The 14,772-nt window shown below is 46.6% G+C and overlaps 1 protein-coding gene across 5 annotated transcripts in view; it reads left to right on the plus strand.

The window, feature by feature from the left end:
• PIP5K1C (phosphatidylinositol-4-phosphate 5-kinase type 1 gamma) overlaps positions 1 to 8,236 on the plus strand; it is an 88,921-nt gene extending 80,685 nt beyond the window's left edge. For 4 of the 5 annotated variants that reach the window (XM_081958860.1, XM_081958862.1, XM_081958858.1 and 1 more), the window contains 2 exons: positions 1,435 to 1,518; positions 3,584 to 8,236. In XM_081958860.1, the coding sequence (XP_081814986.1) occupies positions 1,435 to 1,518; positions 3,584 to 3,586 (87 nt within the window). In that variant the 3' untranslated portion in view covers positions 3,587 to 8,236. The remainder of the gene's footprint in view (positions 1 to 1,434; positions 1,519 to 3,583) is intronic. The other variant, XM_081958861.1, reaches the window with a different exon arrangement.
• The last annotated feature ends 6,536 nt before the right edge of the window (positions 8,237 to 14,772 follow it).

Below are 14,772 nucleotides of genomic sequence, written 5' to 3' on the forward strand. Positions count from 1 at the left end.
TGGAGGCTAAAACATATGAAGAACAGTTGCAGGGATTGGGTATGGGGTTGGACTAGAAGACCTCCAAGGTCTCTTCCCATTCTGTCGTTTTATTATTTTTTCAATATGGCACAATACAGGATCCTGCAATATCTTGCCAACCAGACACAAGGCAGAATTTCCCCCTCAGGCTAGGAGGCTATCAGCTGTGTCTCTGTTTGATGTCCTGCCCCATTCATCTCTTAGAGAAACGGAGATAGGCTCTTTTCTTGCACAACTTCATTGGATTGATTTTAGGACAACAGAGGTGGTCCTTGACTTACGGCCACCATTAGGCCCAAAGTTTCTGTTCCTAAGCAAGGCAGCTGTTAGGTGAGTTGTGCCTCATTTTATCACCTTTTTACCTTTTGGTTGCTAAGCAAATCACGGCAATTGTTGAGTGAATCCTGGGTCGTTAAGCGGAGAACCAAGCTAAACTCTAAACCTAGTTGAAATGTAATTGAAGTTTGCTTTCAGTTTTTAATTTTGGGGGAGGGAAGGATGGAAAGTTGGCCATCAGAGGCTCCCTGAAACATCACTGTCTCGCCACAGCTTACTAGACAGGTAGTTATTAATGATAGATCCCAGTGCTGTGCCATAAAAAGCTTTAATAATTAGTTTTTGGCCTGGAAGCATTCAGGCTAGGATTAGGATTAGGATTATTCTTCGCTGGTGGGAAACACCAATAATCCTTCCCCTGTCTTTTGTGTCTACTTTACCTTCTGGCTCTTCTCCATAGGCAGCCCCACCTTACAATAATGCAAATGGGTGATTATCAAGAGTTTGAGATGCTTTCAATTTGTTTATATTTAAAAGTGTTTTTTTTTTTAAATTCAACACTTTGTAGAATTTTTCAGGCAAGACTTTGTCAGTATTGATTAATTCCTGTAAGACGAAATGTCATCAGGTGCAAAACAATACCCTTATCAAGGAACTCCAAGTTCCCAGTCTTGATCTTGTGGCCATGGGGTTGTTTGCGAACTGTCATATTGCGAAGACTGGGTCGCAGGTCCCTTTTTTCCCCCAGTAACTTTGAACAGTCCCTCAATGAACTGTTGTAAGTCGAGGACTACCTGTGTAAGTCGTAAGTGCCATTGCTTATGGAGGAGCGAAGTTTGAAGGGAACCCAATTCCTTCAGCACAACGATGCTCACCTGAGCTGACCTGGATGGGTGTTTTGATAGGTAAGTGGGGGGGTGGGGGTGGGAAAGCATCGACTTCTGCGGGAAAGCTGAGCTCCGTCCTTGTGTTTCTTTTTCTCTCTCCAATCATGTAGTTTTTTCTCGTTGGTGTTGTAGCTTTCATCTCTCTTTTTTTCTCTTTCCCTTTTTTTTCCCTTTCCTCTTTCTATTTTACTCTCCTCCCCCCCCCTCCCCCCCGCTGCTTTCTTTTGCTCTCTGCTTTGCTGTCCGCCAGCCGACAGACGAGAGGAGCTGGGTCTATTCTCCTCTCCACTATAACACTCAAATCCAGTCAGTCTCTGACGAAGAGAGTGATACAGTAAGTTGGTGTTCACGCTTGTTTTTTTTCCACCCCCCGTTTCGTTTTTTAAGAAGGGAACGCAATTTTGGGCAGCCCGTCCTCGCCAGCAAGGTGCACTGCCAGCTAACCCTGAGCGATCTTGGGAAGCTTCCTGCATCTGCAAGTTGATGCGCCTCGAAAGACGACGCTAGCTTTCCATGAGTTTGCATTTCCTCCTAAACTCACTCAGAAAGGAATCGGAACTTGACTTGAGCTCAAACAGCTGTAGAGACTTCAATGTCGCAGTTGCCCAGACGGCCCGTTTTTTGGTAGTTCTGAATAAAACACGTGGGCAGAGCAGAGGGCTTTCTGAGGGCATCCTCTATGCCCGTGATGGCGAACCTTTTAGACACCCAGTGCCCAAACTGCCTGCTCATGCTCAAACTGAAAAGTGCACACAAACATCCGTGGGCATGCGCAAGCAGAGACCCGAAGACCAGCTGGCCGGCGGGAGGCGGGGCATCCCAACACTGGCAGCGTAGCAAGGGGTAAGATCTCTTTCTTTCGTGAGCTCCTGTTTCGCCGTTTGCAGGGAAGCAAGCTCGCGAAAGAAACGCCACGGGGATCTGACCTGGGGCGACGGTGCGCCTGCCAGCAGAATGGGGTCTTTGGATTCAATCAGAAATCAATTGTGTTGCCCGGCTACAGAAAGCAAGATAGCAAACCTAAGGCAAATCAGGATGCGTGAAGCAACTTAGAAATTAAAAAAAAAGTGTTATGAAAATATATATATATTGGTATTTGGGATTCTATCGATTTGTGATACTGAACTTTAATGGCATCTCCCCAAAGGAAAGGCAATTTGTTTTTCTCACATTATTTATGCTTAAAATGCGTGCCTCTGTGTGCCACCTCTTGCACCCGTGCCATAGGTTCGCCATCATGGCTCTATGCCCTAGGGCAGGGGTGTCCAAACTTGGCAACTTTAAGACTTGTGGACTTCAACTCCCAGAATTCCCCAGGGGAATTCTGGGAGTTGAAGTCCACAAGTCTTAAAGTTGCCAAGTTTGGACACCCCTGCCCTAGGGCAATATTTCTCAACCTTGGTAACTTTAGGATGTGTTTATGTCAACTCCCGAGAATTTTCAGACGTGTGGGCGTCAACTCCCAGAATTCCCCAGGCAACCATAGTGGCTGGGGATCCTGGGAGTTGAAGTCCACCCATCTTAACGTTGACAAGGTTGGGAAATGCTACCCTATGGCACCTCGGTCCTATCAGGGGTTTTAAAAAGCCAGTTCTGACAGGACTTCTTCATACGAGTCCCTTCGGGGAGAGGGGGCGGTCTAGAAATCTAATTAATTAGTTAATTAATTAATACTGTGGACATCGTGAGGACAACCCCAAGTTGACTATCCAGTAGATCCCCATCTGTGCTAATAGATCGAGGTCCTGGTGAGAGAAACCAGGCTGGTGTCTCACGGAGGCCATTCTCGGATTAGCGAAAAACATGATGTCAGTAGATCCCAGCTGCCTTCATACCCTCTTGAAGAGAACGGCCCAGTGTCTGCTCACTTGGGAGGGGGGGAAAAACCGCTTTTAAACTCTGGGGCAGGAACAGAATAATTGAGAGCCACTGTTGTCCGGTGGTTAAAGCATCAAATCGGAAACCAGGAGACCTTGAATTCTAGTTCCCGCCTTAGGCGTGTGAAAGCCGGCTGGGTGACTTTAAGCCGGTGCCTGTCTCTCGACCCAAACTTCCTCACAAGATGGTTGTTGTGGGGAAAATGAGCGTTCTCTACGTCTTCAGTCAATTATTACGGCATGCTGGCTGAATCCTATCCTGGTGCGTAAGCCAATTCCAGAACAAAGGGTAGATTTGAGTTATCTAGATAGGGGTAGATTGTGAGAGACTAGATTTTCAGTTGCCACCTAAACCATCTCTCTAATTGCTCAATATCCCTTTGTATCTTCCGGTTCTCAGCATAAATCCTGAGAGATTAAAGACCCCCATCCCCTGTCCCCTTGGATTGGATTGTTCCTCTAAATGCCGTCTTCTCTTCTTCCTTTTGTCTCCCTCCGTCTTCTCCTCCCCCCCCCTTGCAGTAACTCCTATGCAAACTCCCCGAGAGAAACGTTCCTCCTGACGCCGTTTGCGGCATTCCCTTTCGATGTCCCTTGCAGCTTTTCCGAGGGAAGGCGTGGAAGAATGTCGTGTATCAACGTCGGCTGTGCTTCAGCATCCCAGCGTTACCCGGAAAGACAAAGCAAAACCTGCCCCGAGTCCCATCTCCTTCCTCCCACCATCCTTTCTCCAAAACGTGTATATTAATACCTCTCCAAGCAGCTACTCACAAACTGATCTTGGCCCCAGAGACATCAGAGGTCGGAAGGAATTCGATCCTGGGTCATCATCTCTCTGTCTCTCTCTCTCTCTATTTATTCCCAAAGTGCACTACTGTAGCTCTCTTATCTGTATGTGATACTGTGAACATTTTTTTTAAAAAAATCATGTATTTATTTTGTTTCTCTTTGCACAAACAGCACGCTTGTGCTTTTGGTTTTTGTTTTTCTTCCCAAAAAATAGTTTTATTGCACTTTTAGGGTGTAGGGGAGAAGGCCTTGTTAACAGATGTTGATCGCCTTTGGTGATAGAGATTAGAAGAAGCAGCAGCCTCCGAGCAGAGGGGCAGCAGGGCAGGAGAGGCTGGCAGAGGAGTGGAGCTGGTTATAAGAGTGTCTATGAAATGCCACTTTGGCTTGATCACTCGGTGGCCCCCACTTCAGTTGGTTAGCAAGAAAGAAAAAAGGTTTCAATCCCAGCCGTCTGACGAAGATTTGAATCTTTCCACTGCAACAGGCCGTGGGACCTGCCCGAAGCTCCCTCGGTTATCTATCTGAGTGGGATTTTTGAATGTGCATCCTCCCTCACGCCCGCCATCTTTGTTGGAGAAGTTGGCCGTGTGAAGCTATGCTCAGTAGCATCTTCAGGTTGATTTTTACGGCAGCCTCCTTTGGGCAGAGCACTGGATTTCTGGAAACCTCACATTGGAGGCTTCTTCCTGGCTTCTCTCCCTGCTACGCCCAGCGGAGAAGCTGGGCCGACTCAAGCCATAAGAGGTGCCACGCTGAAAAGGCTCGTGAGGTCCTCACGATTGGAGAGAAGCTCCCTGGGAAAGCTTGCAGGGGATAAAAAGCACGGAGAAGGCCCATCCAGGAGGTCTTGGCGGCTTTCTAAGAAGCTGGGCTCTGTTCTAAGGGCCGCGAAGCCACTCTCACTTGGGAGAGAAGCACCAGAGGACTGGCTTACGGCCCCTCAGGATCGCACTGTCGTCATGCACGTCGCTGTTCTCGATACGGAGAGGGCAAAAATGAACTCGGTTCTACGCAGAAAAGGCAGCAGAGAAACATCTACTCCGTGAGGGAAGACCTCCTTTTGAGGAAGCGGCTGGGGGAAAAAAACAATGGCGTCTTCCAGGCCCGCAGCTGCTGGAGGATTTCCACAGCTGTGACAGTTTTTTCTTTTTGGATGGCACAAAACGGTCTCTGGTTTGTGGGTGGGTGGGACGTGAGTGCAGTATTCAAGGCCAGCCAAGTCACTCTGTCCGCTCCAGCTGATGAGAGGCCCCAAAGCTGATTTTTTTTTTGGAGGGAGGGGGGAGTATTCAACTTTAAGTCAGTGCCTCTGCAAGGCCCTGCTCTTGTAAAACAGAAGAGAGAGCAGAAGGCAACATTTTATCTTCCTGGTAATCCTGCGAGGTGAGAAACCTGAAATGCCTGTGATGGGCAGGTCATCCCTTCACCTCCTGGAGGTCCAAACGAAGCACCTCCTTGAAGTGCTTTCTTCTCATCGGGTGAAATTTGCTCTCTTTGTGGTAAAAGTCCTCTATGAAAGGGGAGAAGAAAGAAGCAGATTGAAGAGGGCCTTGGGCAAGCAAGATAATGGCTAAGTGCTATCCAGTGTGTGTTAGGTTCTCATTCCGTGACTGTGAGGAAACTCGGGAGGTCCTTGCTCTCCGTCTTAAGTTTTGTTGGACGTTCCCATGCTTGAACTTCTGAACCTCTCATTAAGCATTCCAGAACGCAACTGGAAACGACGTTCTTTAAAGTGACACTATAGTTTTAGGGCAGATTTTGAGAACGTTTCTTTAGGCAGCTACAGGTAGAATGGTTTCCCACAACCTTGTCCAGTGGACCTTTGGTTCTGGTTCTTTTCGAGCGCCCGAAGTGGCCTGCCTCCTCCTCCTCAACCTTTTCTCTCCCAGCATCCTGGCTTCCATTTCCAACCACAGTAATGTCTTCTCCCCTCTCAAGGTGCCAGTTGTCAGGATGGCACCTTTCTCCTCAGCCTGAGGTGGCACGACGGCCCTCATTCCTCCCCGGCTTGAACTTGCTCCCCTGCAGGCTGTGGACTCAGGGCAAACTGCGGGCCAAGCTTTAGTCCTTCTTTGCGGACCAAGCCACCCAGCATCTTCCATCCTTGGAGGAGATGGGCCGATCCATCCGTCAGCAAAGCAGGTGGTGCTGGAGCAAATGGCGCCCTTTCCTTCGCCTTACCTGGCACAAGGCACAATCAAGAGACCCGTTCTTGTCGGTCTCAAAGATGGCATCAAATCTGGAGTAACCTGGTCAGGGATGGTCCTTTTAGAGTTGGTTGCTCTTACGGTTGAAGGATGGAAATGGCACTAGACCCATTGATTGGCCAGTTATTGAAGACCATGCTTGCAAGATTCCTTGAGGTGCATTGATTCCTTTGACTTGGGGTATCAAACAGAGTTTGGGCATAGTTGGCTTCGTCTTCTGTGATTGGCTGGTAGCTAAAGGTAGGTGGAGCAAGAGAGATGGCCACCCTCTGCTGAACTTGGCCCTTCATATAAGATTGTCAGCTGTGGTTTTCAGCCAAGATGACCAAGACATCATCCTTGGGAAGCATCTTGTCTTCCTCGCCCCGACCCCAGCAAGAAGTATCAACAACTATCCTCTTCTTCCTCTCGGTTTCTTCAATGCAGAGAAAAATCAGTGCTAGGACCACCAGATACTATTCTGAATGACTTTTGTTGATGTCTACATTAGACTTCCTCAGTGTGCATATATGCTATATATATATACTTACATATTTTTTTTCCTTTTTCCTTTTTTTGAAAAAGTATTTTTTTAAAAGAACATCTCCATGTTACATGCTTTATACACAGAATGTATAGGATTTAAGGATTGTGTTCAGGGCGGGTGGGAAAGAGAATAGTTGAGTGATGTTTTCTTTGCTTTTTTTTGCAAAGGTGTATTCCTTGGATCACAAAATACTTCTTTGTTTGGGGGAGGAATCTTGGCCTTCAAAATGTAAATTGTTGCATATTACAAAATGGTGCAGCTGAAATGGTGTTGGTTTTTTTTAATGTGAAACCAGGCACAGTTTCTCTCACACAAACCAGAAATCTCTTTTTCCCTCTCCCCAGCTCCTATAAATAGTTTTTTAAGTGTGTGATACAATTTTATTTTCTATTTAAGCTTCACACAGCCTTCGGGTTAGCCTGAACGTCAGGAAGGGGTCCAAAGTACCTGGCAACTATATGAGGTGTGGACTTCAACTCCCAGAATTCGTAGCCAGCCATGCTGACTGGGGGATTCTGGGAGTTGAAGTCCACACATCTTAAAAAGTGCCTAAAGTTGAGAAACCCTGGTCCATAATCTCTTGATCCTAAGCCCCTTAGAAGGCGTATTTTGTCCAAATTTGGGGTCTGTTTCTCCCAAGTCATCCATGCCACATTTTCTCCAGTGATTAACTTTCCTAGCTACCTCCATCCTTTTAGTGGCCCAAGTGGAAGCAAACTGGTTCTAAAAATTGCCTCCTTTTTTTTTCTTTTTTCTTGAGCAGAATTTGTTTGCTGTAATCTCACCATTATTTATACCTGTCCAACCTCGGCAACTTCAACTCCCAGAATTCCCCAGCCAAAGTTGCTGAGGATGGACACCCCTGGTTTATACATTGAGCCGCAATCTTACTTTAAGGAAATGTCAAGTGTTTTACATTTCTCTTGCCAGGTAGTAAGAAGGGGAGAAGCCTTTAAAAATGGAGATTTCTCTCTTGTCGGCCTTTATGTTCTCTTCCAGGAACTGGGACTCATGAGGTGTCTGTCCAAATATAGAATTAGGCAGAGGCAGGGAGAACAGCCAATTATCCTATGGTGGATCTAGGCCAGGGATGGGGAAACCTTGGCCCCTTTATGACTTGGGGACTTCAACTCCCAGAATTCTGAGCTGGCATGGGATCTGGTTGGCTGGCTCAGGAATTCTGGGAGTTGAAGTCCCCAAGTCAAAAAAGGGCCAAGGTTTCCCCATCCCTGATCTAGGCCATTCTGAAGCTGATCTCTTTCTCACTCACTCCAGTGGCTCCATTCAGACCCCATTTGCACTCCGTCAAGTCTTTAAAAGACCTGAAGTCTTCCAGTTCCTCCGAGATCTGTGGGCACCTCGCTTGGTCCCAACTACAGCCCTAAATCCCCCTCCCCAGGAGGAACCAGAAGGGTGAGGGGTCGCATTTCAAGAATCAGGATCAAGTGCAAGAGGGGAGGGGGGAGCAAGGAGGAAGAGGGGCTCCTGGTTGAGGTGTTTGTTTGTTTTTTAAGGTGCTAAAATGGCTTCTCTCACCCTCAAATGCAGGCATCTGATTGTTCTTCCGGCGGTGGCAGAGCGGCCATTTAAGGGTTGTTTTAATGTCATTTTAATTGGGACGGGAGGGAGATAACGGATGGGGGGGGGGGAGAGGGTTGTTTTGATGTTTTCCATTGATGTTTCTATTTTGTAAAGCGCCCGGTCTATACAAGGGCGACATTTTCTGTTCATAAATAAATAAAGATGGCTTCTCTGCTGCGATTCCTCCCTTGGCCAGAGAGCAAAGGAACGGGATACCTTTGCAGACATAAGTCACTAGCAGGGGGAGTGATTCCCCTCCCCTCCTTAAGGCTTTCTCCTTTCGGGCCCAGAAGAGAAGACCAGCAAGCAGGCCGATCCCGTGTCCCTTGTGTGAATTTTCCCTAGGTGATTTCTTAAACACACACACACACCTATTTCTGATAAATGAGGTAAAAAATATGGGTCCACCACAGTAACAGGTAGGCTTCCTGCCGGTGAGACTATCCAGCCGGTCATTTGTCCCTCAACATCTAGATTCAACTTTCACAACTGAGGTGAATTTCGACTTTTGCCAAGGCAAGGAAATCACGTTAACCAAAGACCCAAAAATGTCAACAGGATATTAGATGAGATGCACCAGAGCAGAACAGAGGAATTTATGATCTCACATTGTGTCCTAATGGATTTGGGGTGGGAGTGGGGGGTTATTTGGTAGGGGTGGTGAGGATAACTCCATCTGGGCTGCAGATCCTCCCCGGTCCTAATCTTAAAAGTGGATCAAGGCCTGAATCAAGGCTAATCCGTGAGACTAAAATTAGTTTACTTTGCAGGCTTTATGAGTCACGCTGTCTCCCTTAGAAGCACAGATACACTCGTCATCCCTGGGAAACATCTCAGCCATGCCATGCCATGCGCTTCTCTGTATCATCTTTTATGAATATTTTGGCTGAAGCATCCTTCCATGCCCCAGAAAACTCTCCTTAGCAGCAGTGGTGGGATCCTGCTGGTTTTAACAACCGGTTCGGTGATCATGTCCACCAATTTTAACAAAACTCCCACGTTACTTCTGGGGAGTAACACAGCTGAGGTGCGGCAATCCACTCTGCCGCGCGAATCAGCTGTAGATAGAGGTAAGTCAAGCGCAGGGCGGGCTGAGCAGCCTGATTATCGGAGTGAACCGGTTTGCTCCCCAGCTGATCGTTGGAGCTACCGAACTGGCTGAATCTCACCCCTGCTTAGCAGGGATCAAGTTACGATCTCCCTCACGTAGGACCTCACCCCAGGGAGAGCTCGGTAAATTTCGCCTCGGGATGCAGTGAAAAAAAACAAACCAACCCAAAACATTCGGTGTACCGTGAAAATCTCTTCTACACAGAAGGAGAAGAGTATCTTAACTCTGGCCCACGGGTCTAATTTTCAGTGCCCCCATCAATTTTGGCAACTCTGGATGGATGTCCAGTGTGTCTCCAACCTCAACTTTTTTATTTTCAGTTTCTGCATTGTCATTCTGCAACTGGAAAAGGGAATTGTGCTGTGCCTTAGTGGTCAACTTTGAGAACTTAGAACATGGAATTGTAGGGCTGGAAGCAGGGATGGGTTCCCGCAGCCACTACTGCCGGTTTGCTTGTGGGTGCGCAGCGCGCATGCATACAAAGTACAATAAAAATTGTTCTGTGCATGTGCAGAAGCCCCAAACAAGATGCTGCCGCCTACGGCACCGCCAGGACATCCGGTTCAGGGGCGTGGCAACCACACAAGCCGCCAAAGCACTACTGGGAGTTGAAGTCCACAACTCTTACAGTTGCCAAGGTTGGAAACCCCTGTTCTAATCCAACCCCTTGCTCAAGGTACGAGACGGTGTAGCTTTTTCTAGCCTCCTCATTGGCACGAGAGGGAGAGATCTCCACAAACTAGCCGTGTCTCCATTATAGAGAAAAAAGACTGATGGTAAATCCCAGTGTACAGCAGGGGAGGGTTCCTGCCAGTTCTAACCCCTTCTATAGAAGAGGTTCCACAAATCTACCGTGCTGTTTAGAACCGGTTCCAGCTCCCTCCCCCCTCCCCCTCGTCTGTCCACACATCATCAAGATGAAGAGCGCGAGGGGGAATTCTGGGAGTTGAAGTCCACAAGTCTTAAAGCTGTCAAGTTTGAACACCCCTGGGTTTTTTTTCTAAAGGGTTAGGGGTGCGAGGGTCTTGTAACTTGACAGCTTTAAGACTTGTGTGCTTCAAATGCCAGAGTTTCTGAGCCAGCATTTTGGTTGCTAAGCAAGAACGTTGTTAAGTGAGTTTCACCACATTTTACAAGTTTGCCCCGCCCACCCAGTCACATGGCCGGCAAGCCACTCCCACCCAGTCACATGACCAGCAAGCCATTCCCACAAAGCAGGCCACACCTACAGAAGAGGTTCTAAAAAAATTTGAAACCCACCACTGGTGTACAGGTACAGATAGTCCACAACAACCATTCATTGAGTGACTTAAGTTACAACAGCACTGAAAAAAGTGACCTAGGACCGGTTTTCACATGACCACTGCAGTATCCCGATGATCACATGATCCAAATTCAGATGCTTGGCAACTGGCAGGTATTTATGACGGTTGCAGCATCCCAGGGTCAGGTGATCCCCTTTTGCGACCTCCTGACAAGCAAAGTTAGTGGGGAACTTAACGTTTAACAACCACATTGCTAAATTAATAACTGTCCTGATTGTGCAACTGTGGCAAGAAAGGTCATAAAATGGGGTGGAATTCACTTAACAATTGTCCTGACCTTAGCAACAGAAATTTGGCGCTCAGTTGTGGTCATAACCTACCTGTAGTCCTCAGCTTACAACCATTTAACATTTGAAGTTAAAACTGCACTGAAAGAAGTTATTTATGATCGGTGCTCACACTTATAACCATTGCAACATCTCTGATCATGATTGGGTGCTTGGCAATCATTGTGCCTCTATAATGGTTACAGCATCCAGCGATCAATTGGTCACCATTTGTGACCAAGCCAGCTTCCAACAAAGTCATTGGGGAAGCTGACATGTAAGGTCACAAGTCGTGGTCATGTGATGTCTTGCTTAACAACACCACTTTAACGGGGGGTTGGACTAGAAGACCTCCAAGGCCCCATCCAACTTTTTTATTCGGTTATTTACTTAACAAATTTTCCAATTCCTATTGTCTTAAATAGACTACCTGTATTCTTAGATGACATATTCTACTTTTCACATCCATTTCTTTTTATTTTGGGGACATAATAAAAGATGATGATGAAATCTATTTTTTTAGGATTTTAAAAAGTATTTTTAAGAAGCTCTTTTTTTTTAGGCAATCAGCCACTAGAACATTTTGAACTGAACAAGCAGGAAACTGGACTGATGCAATTCTTTGCATACTCATTCAAAAAATGTTTCATTGAGCATAGTTGTTTTTTTAAAACTCAGGAAGAATAGATAAAATCTGCCAGTTAAAATGGGCTCCCATTGCATTTAGTATTGCTTTAATTTTTTTTTTAAATGTTGGTCAAATTATATTTCTTTTAGTTAAATTGTACTGGTCTATTCTCAGGCATGTCTATTTAGAAATGAGGCTTGCATCGAAAGACACCAAAGCTGGGGATTAAATATTAAATTCCTGGTCAGAAAGGTTCCTGTTTTCCAAAGATTACAAACAAAGCTTCTCTGGTCACAAAATATTTAATTCAATATGACCTTCCTTTATATCATATAGTATGCTTTATTTTAATTGTGATGATTCTGACATGAATAAACTAACCAACAAGCCTCCTTTGTGGGGAGGATACAGTAAGTTAGTAAACAATCCTACCTTATAAGGTTGGTGTGTCAAATGGCAGAGTAAGGTATGCTGCCCTTGAAGGAAAGATTTATTTTATTTTATTCAGGAATTTTATATTGCCGCCTATTCGCACAAGGCGACTCAAGGCGGCTTACAAGAATATAAAAACCTCATATTAAAAAGCAATAAAACTTATAAAATAATAATATAATAATATAATAAAATAACCTCTGCCTCCCTGCCCTTGTGACAACACATCACTTCCGCCATTTAGCGGGCTCTATCCCGCTCTGACTGGCCCGCTGGCAGAACCAGGTCTTCAGAGTGTTAGACGGGGGGGGGGGGAATTCTAATCTCTGGCGGAATGATGTTCCAGAGAGAGGGAGCCACCATGGAGAAGGTTCCCTTCTTCTGGGTCCCACCAGGTGTATCTCCCTTAGGGATAGGACCTGCAACATTCCCTGCCTCCCCGCTCTGAAGGATCGGGTAGATGCGACCAGCAAGAGACCGTCCCTCAGATAACCTGGTCCCAAGCCATGAAGGCCTTTCAAGGTGATAACCAGCACCTCGAATTGCAAATCAGCAGTCAATGCAGCTCCCTCAGGAGAGGTGATACATCAAAATCATGCAGCCTGATGCATTTTGCACCAACTGGAGCTTCCGGATGCTCTTCAAGGGCAGCCCCATGTAGAGCGTGTTGCAATAGTCAAGACGGGAAGTGACTAGAGCAGTGATGGCTAACCTTTTTCCCATCGTGTGCCAAAAGTGGGGGGAGCACAGGGGGGGTCGTGCACGGGCGTGCGCACACCCAGAATTCTGTGTGCGTGACCCACTCCATCCCCCACCCCACTTTTGGCATGCCATGACCCGTTTTTCGCCCTCCCCAGGCTCCAGAGACTTTCTAGGAGCCGGGGGGAGCCCGAAAACGGCCGCTCCGGAAGCTTCAGGAGACTTTTTCGGCCTCCGGAGCCTTTAGGAAACTCCCTAAAGCCTCCGGAGGGTGAAAAACGGCCGAAAATGAAGGCCGAAGTCAGCTGGCCAGCACGTGCGTGCCATAAATTCACCATCACGGGACTAGGGCATGAGTGACGTGAGTAGCGATTGTCGGTGCAGGAAAGGGCGTAACTGGTGCACAACCCGCAGTTGTGCAAAGGCCCTCCTGGCAACAACCGCCATCTGTTCTTTGAGCAGGAGTTGCGAGTCCAGGAGAACAGGGTCTGTTTGGGGTGCTAGGAACTAACCATGGTTTGTGGTTGTTCAGTTGCTAAATTGTGTCTGTCTCTTTGCGACCCCATGGACTACAGCACACCAGGTCCCCAGTCCTTCACTGCCTCAGAATTCATGTTCATTCCGACCTGCCCAATTGGGAACTATATCACCAGGCAGCAAGTTTGATGTGGGTTAAAGAATGGGTAACACTAAGGAATACCAGATTATTGACCCTTGAAGGACATGATCTATTGTTGGGGTGGCATGCCTTTTTTATGGTACAAGCGAACTAAAACACAGGGGTATTTTAGAAGACATTACCTACGGGAGGCCTTGCTACTAAACTGGGAGAAGATTAAAAGACAATATTATTTAAAAATTCCAGTCTGGCTATCAACTATTACAATACAATAGGGTTGATTTTCTTTAGAGTTGACTGTTTTGGCCATGGTTAGCATGTTTAGTTTTGCCTGGGAAAATCTGGTTAGTATAGATTTATTAGCGAGCTTAAGCCACCAGATCAACCTCAAGGTTAACGTAAAGATCAACTGGAGATGCCTCAGGGGCTCACGGGTGAAATTCAGCAGGTTCTTACAGGTTCTGGAGAACCGGTAGCGGAAATTTTGAGCAGTTCAGAGAACCGGCAAATACCACCTCTGTCTGGCCCCAGAGCGGGGTGGGAATGAAGATTTTGCAATATCCTTCCCCCAGGAGTGGGGAGGAAATGGGGCTTTTGTAGTACCCTTCCCCTGCCACGCCCACCAAGCCACGCCCGCAGAACCGGTAGCAAAAAAAAATTGAATTTTACTACTGCCCAGGGTGACCCCTCACCGTGAAGGCTCCGACGCAAGCAACTTCAAAACTGGTTCCATTGCACGTGTTGGACATATTCCTGGATATGTCGGATATTACAACATCATCCCTTTCGTGCAAAGAATAGGATAATAAGAAAAAACCCATCTTCACAGCTTTCAACAGTGCAGGAAATGCTCGGGAGAATGAAATGAAGATAGCGGTTGGTCTTCTCAACGGGCTGCACTCCAGATGTCTCAGTCTACCAGGCAGGAGATATTTCCTCAAGCTACAGCAGAATGAGGAAGAGATCGACCCATGAGATAGGAAGCAGACCTAGTCCATTAGTCTCATCCACTCTCGGAGATGGTCCTTATGCAAACACCCCTGGGGCTCCAGTTTCAAGTGCTGGTTTATATCTTCCTTTTTTTTAAGTTCACTCTGCCAGGTTTTTCCCTTTTGGGGGGTGGGGGGGCTGGGTGTCCTTGAGCTTTTGAAAACTGAGATGTTTTCATGGCTGGGGGACCCCAAAGGGTGAATTAAAATAAGTTCAGGCTTCAATGTATTGAAATTTGATGTCACTTTAATTTCACTCCTTTTCTCGGCCCAAAGAGGTTAGAAGGTGCAGCAGGACATATGTGTATGTGTGTGAGGGTTAATATGTATGTAGATGTATATGTATGTGTATATACATACATACACATGGACACACACATAGGGACACCATGTTTCCCTGAAAATAAGACCAGGTGTTATATTAATTTTTGCTCCAAAAAATACATTATGGCTTATTTTCCAGTTAGGTCATAATTTCTGGGAGGTACTAAACAGCTGCCAATCTTAACTGGGGCATATTTTGGGGTGGGGGTGGG

Source organism: Natrix helvetica (genome assembly GCF_964273705.1).
Source record: "Natrix helvetica genome assembly, chromosome: 1".
NCBI lineage: Eukaryota > Metazoa > Chordata > Lepidosauria > Squamata > Natricidae > Natrix > Natrix helvetica.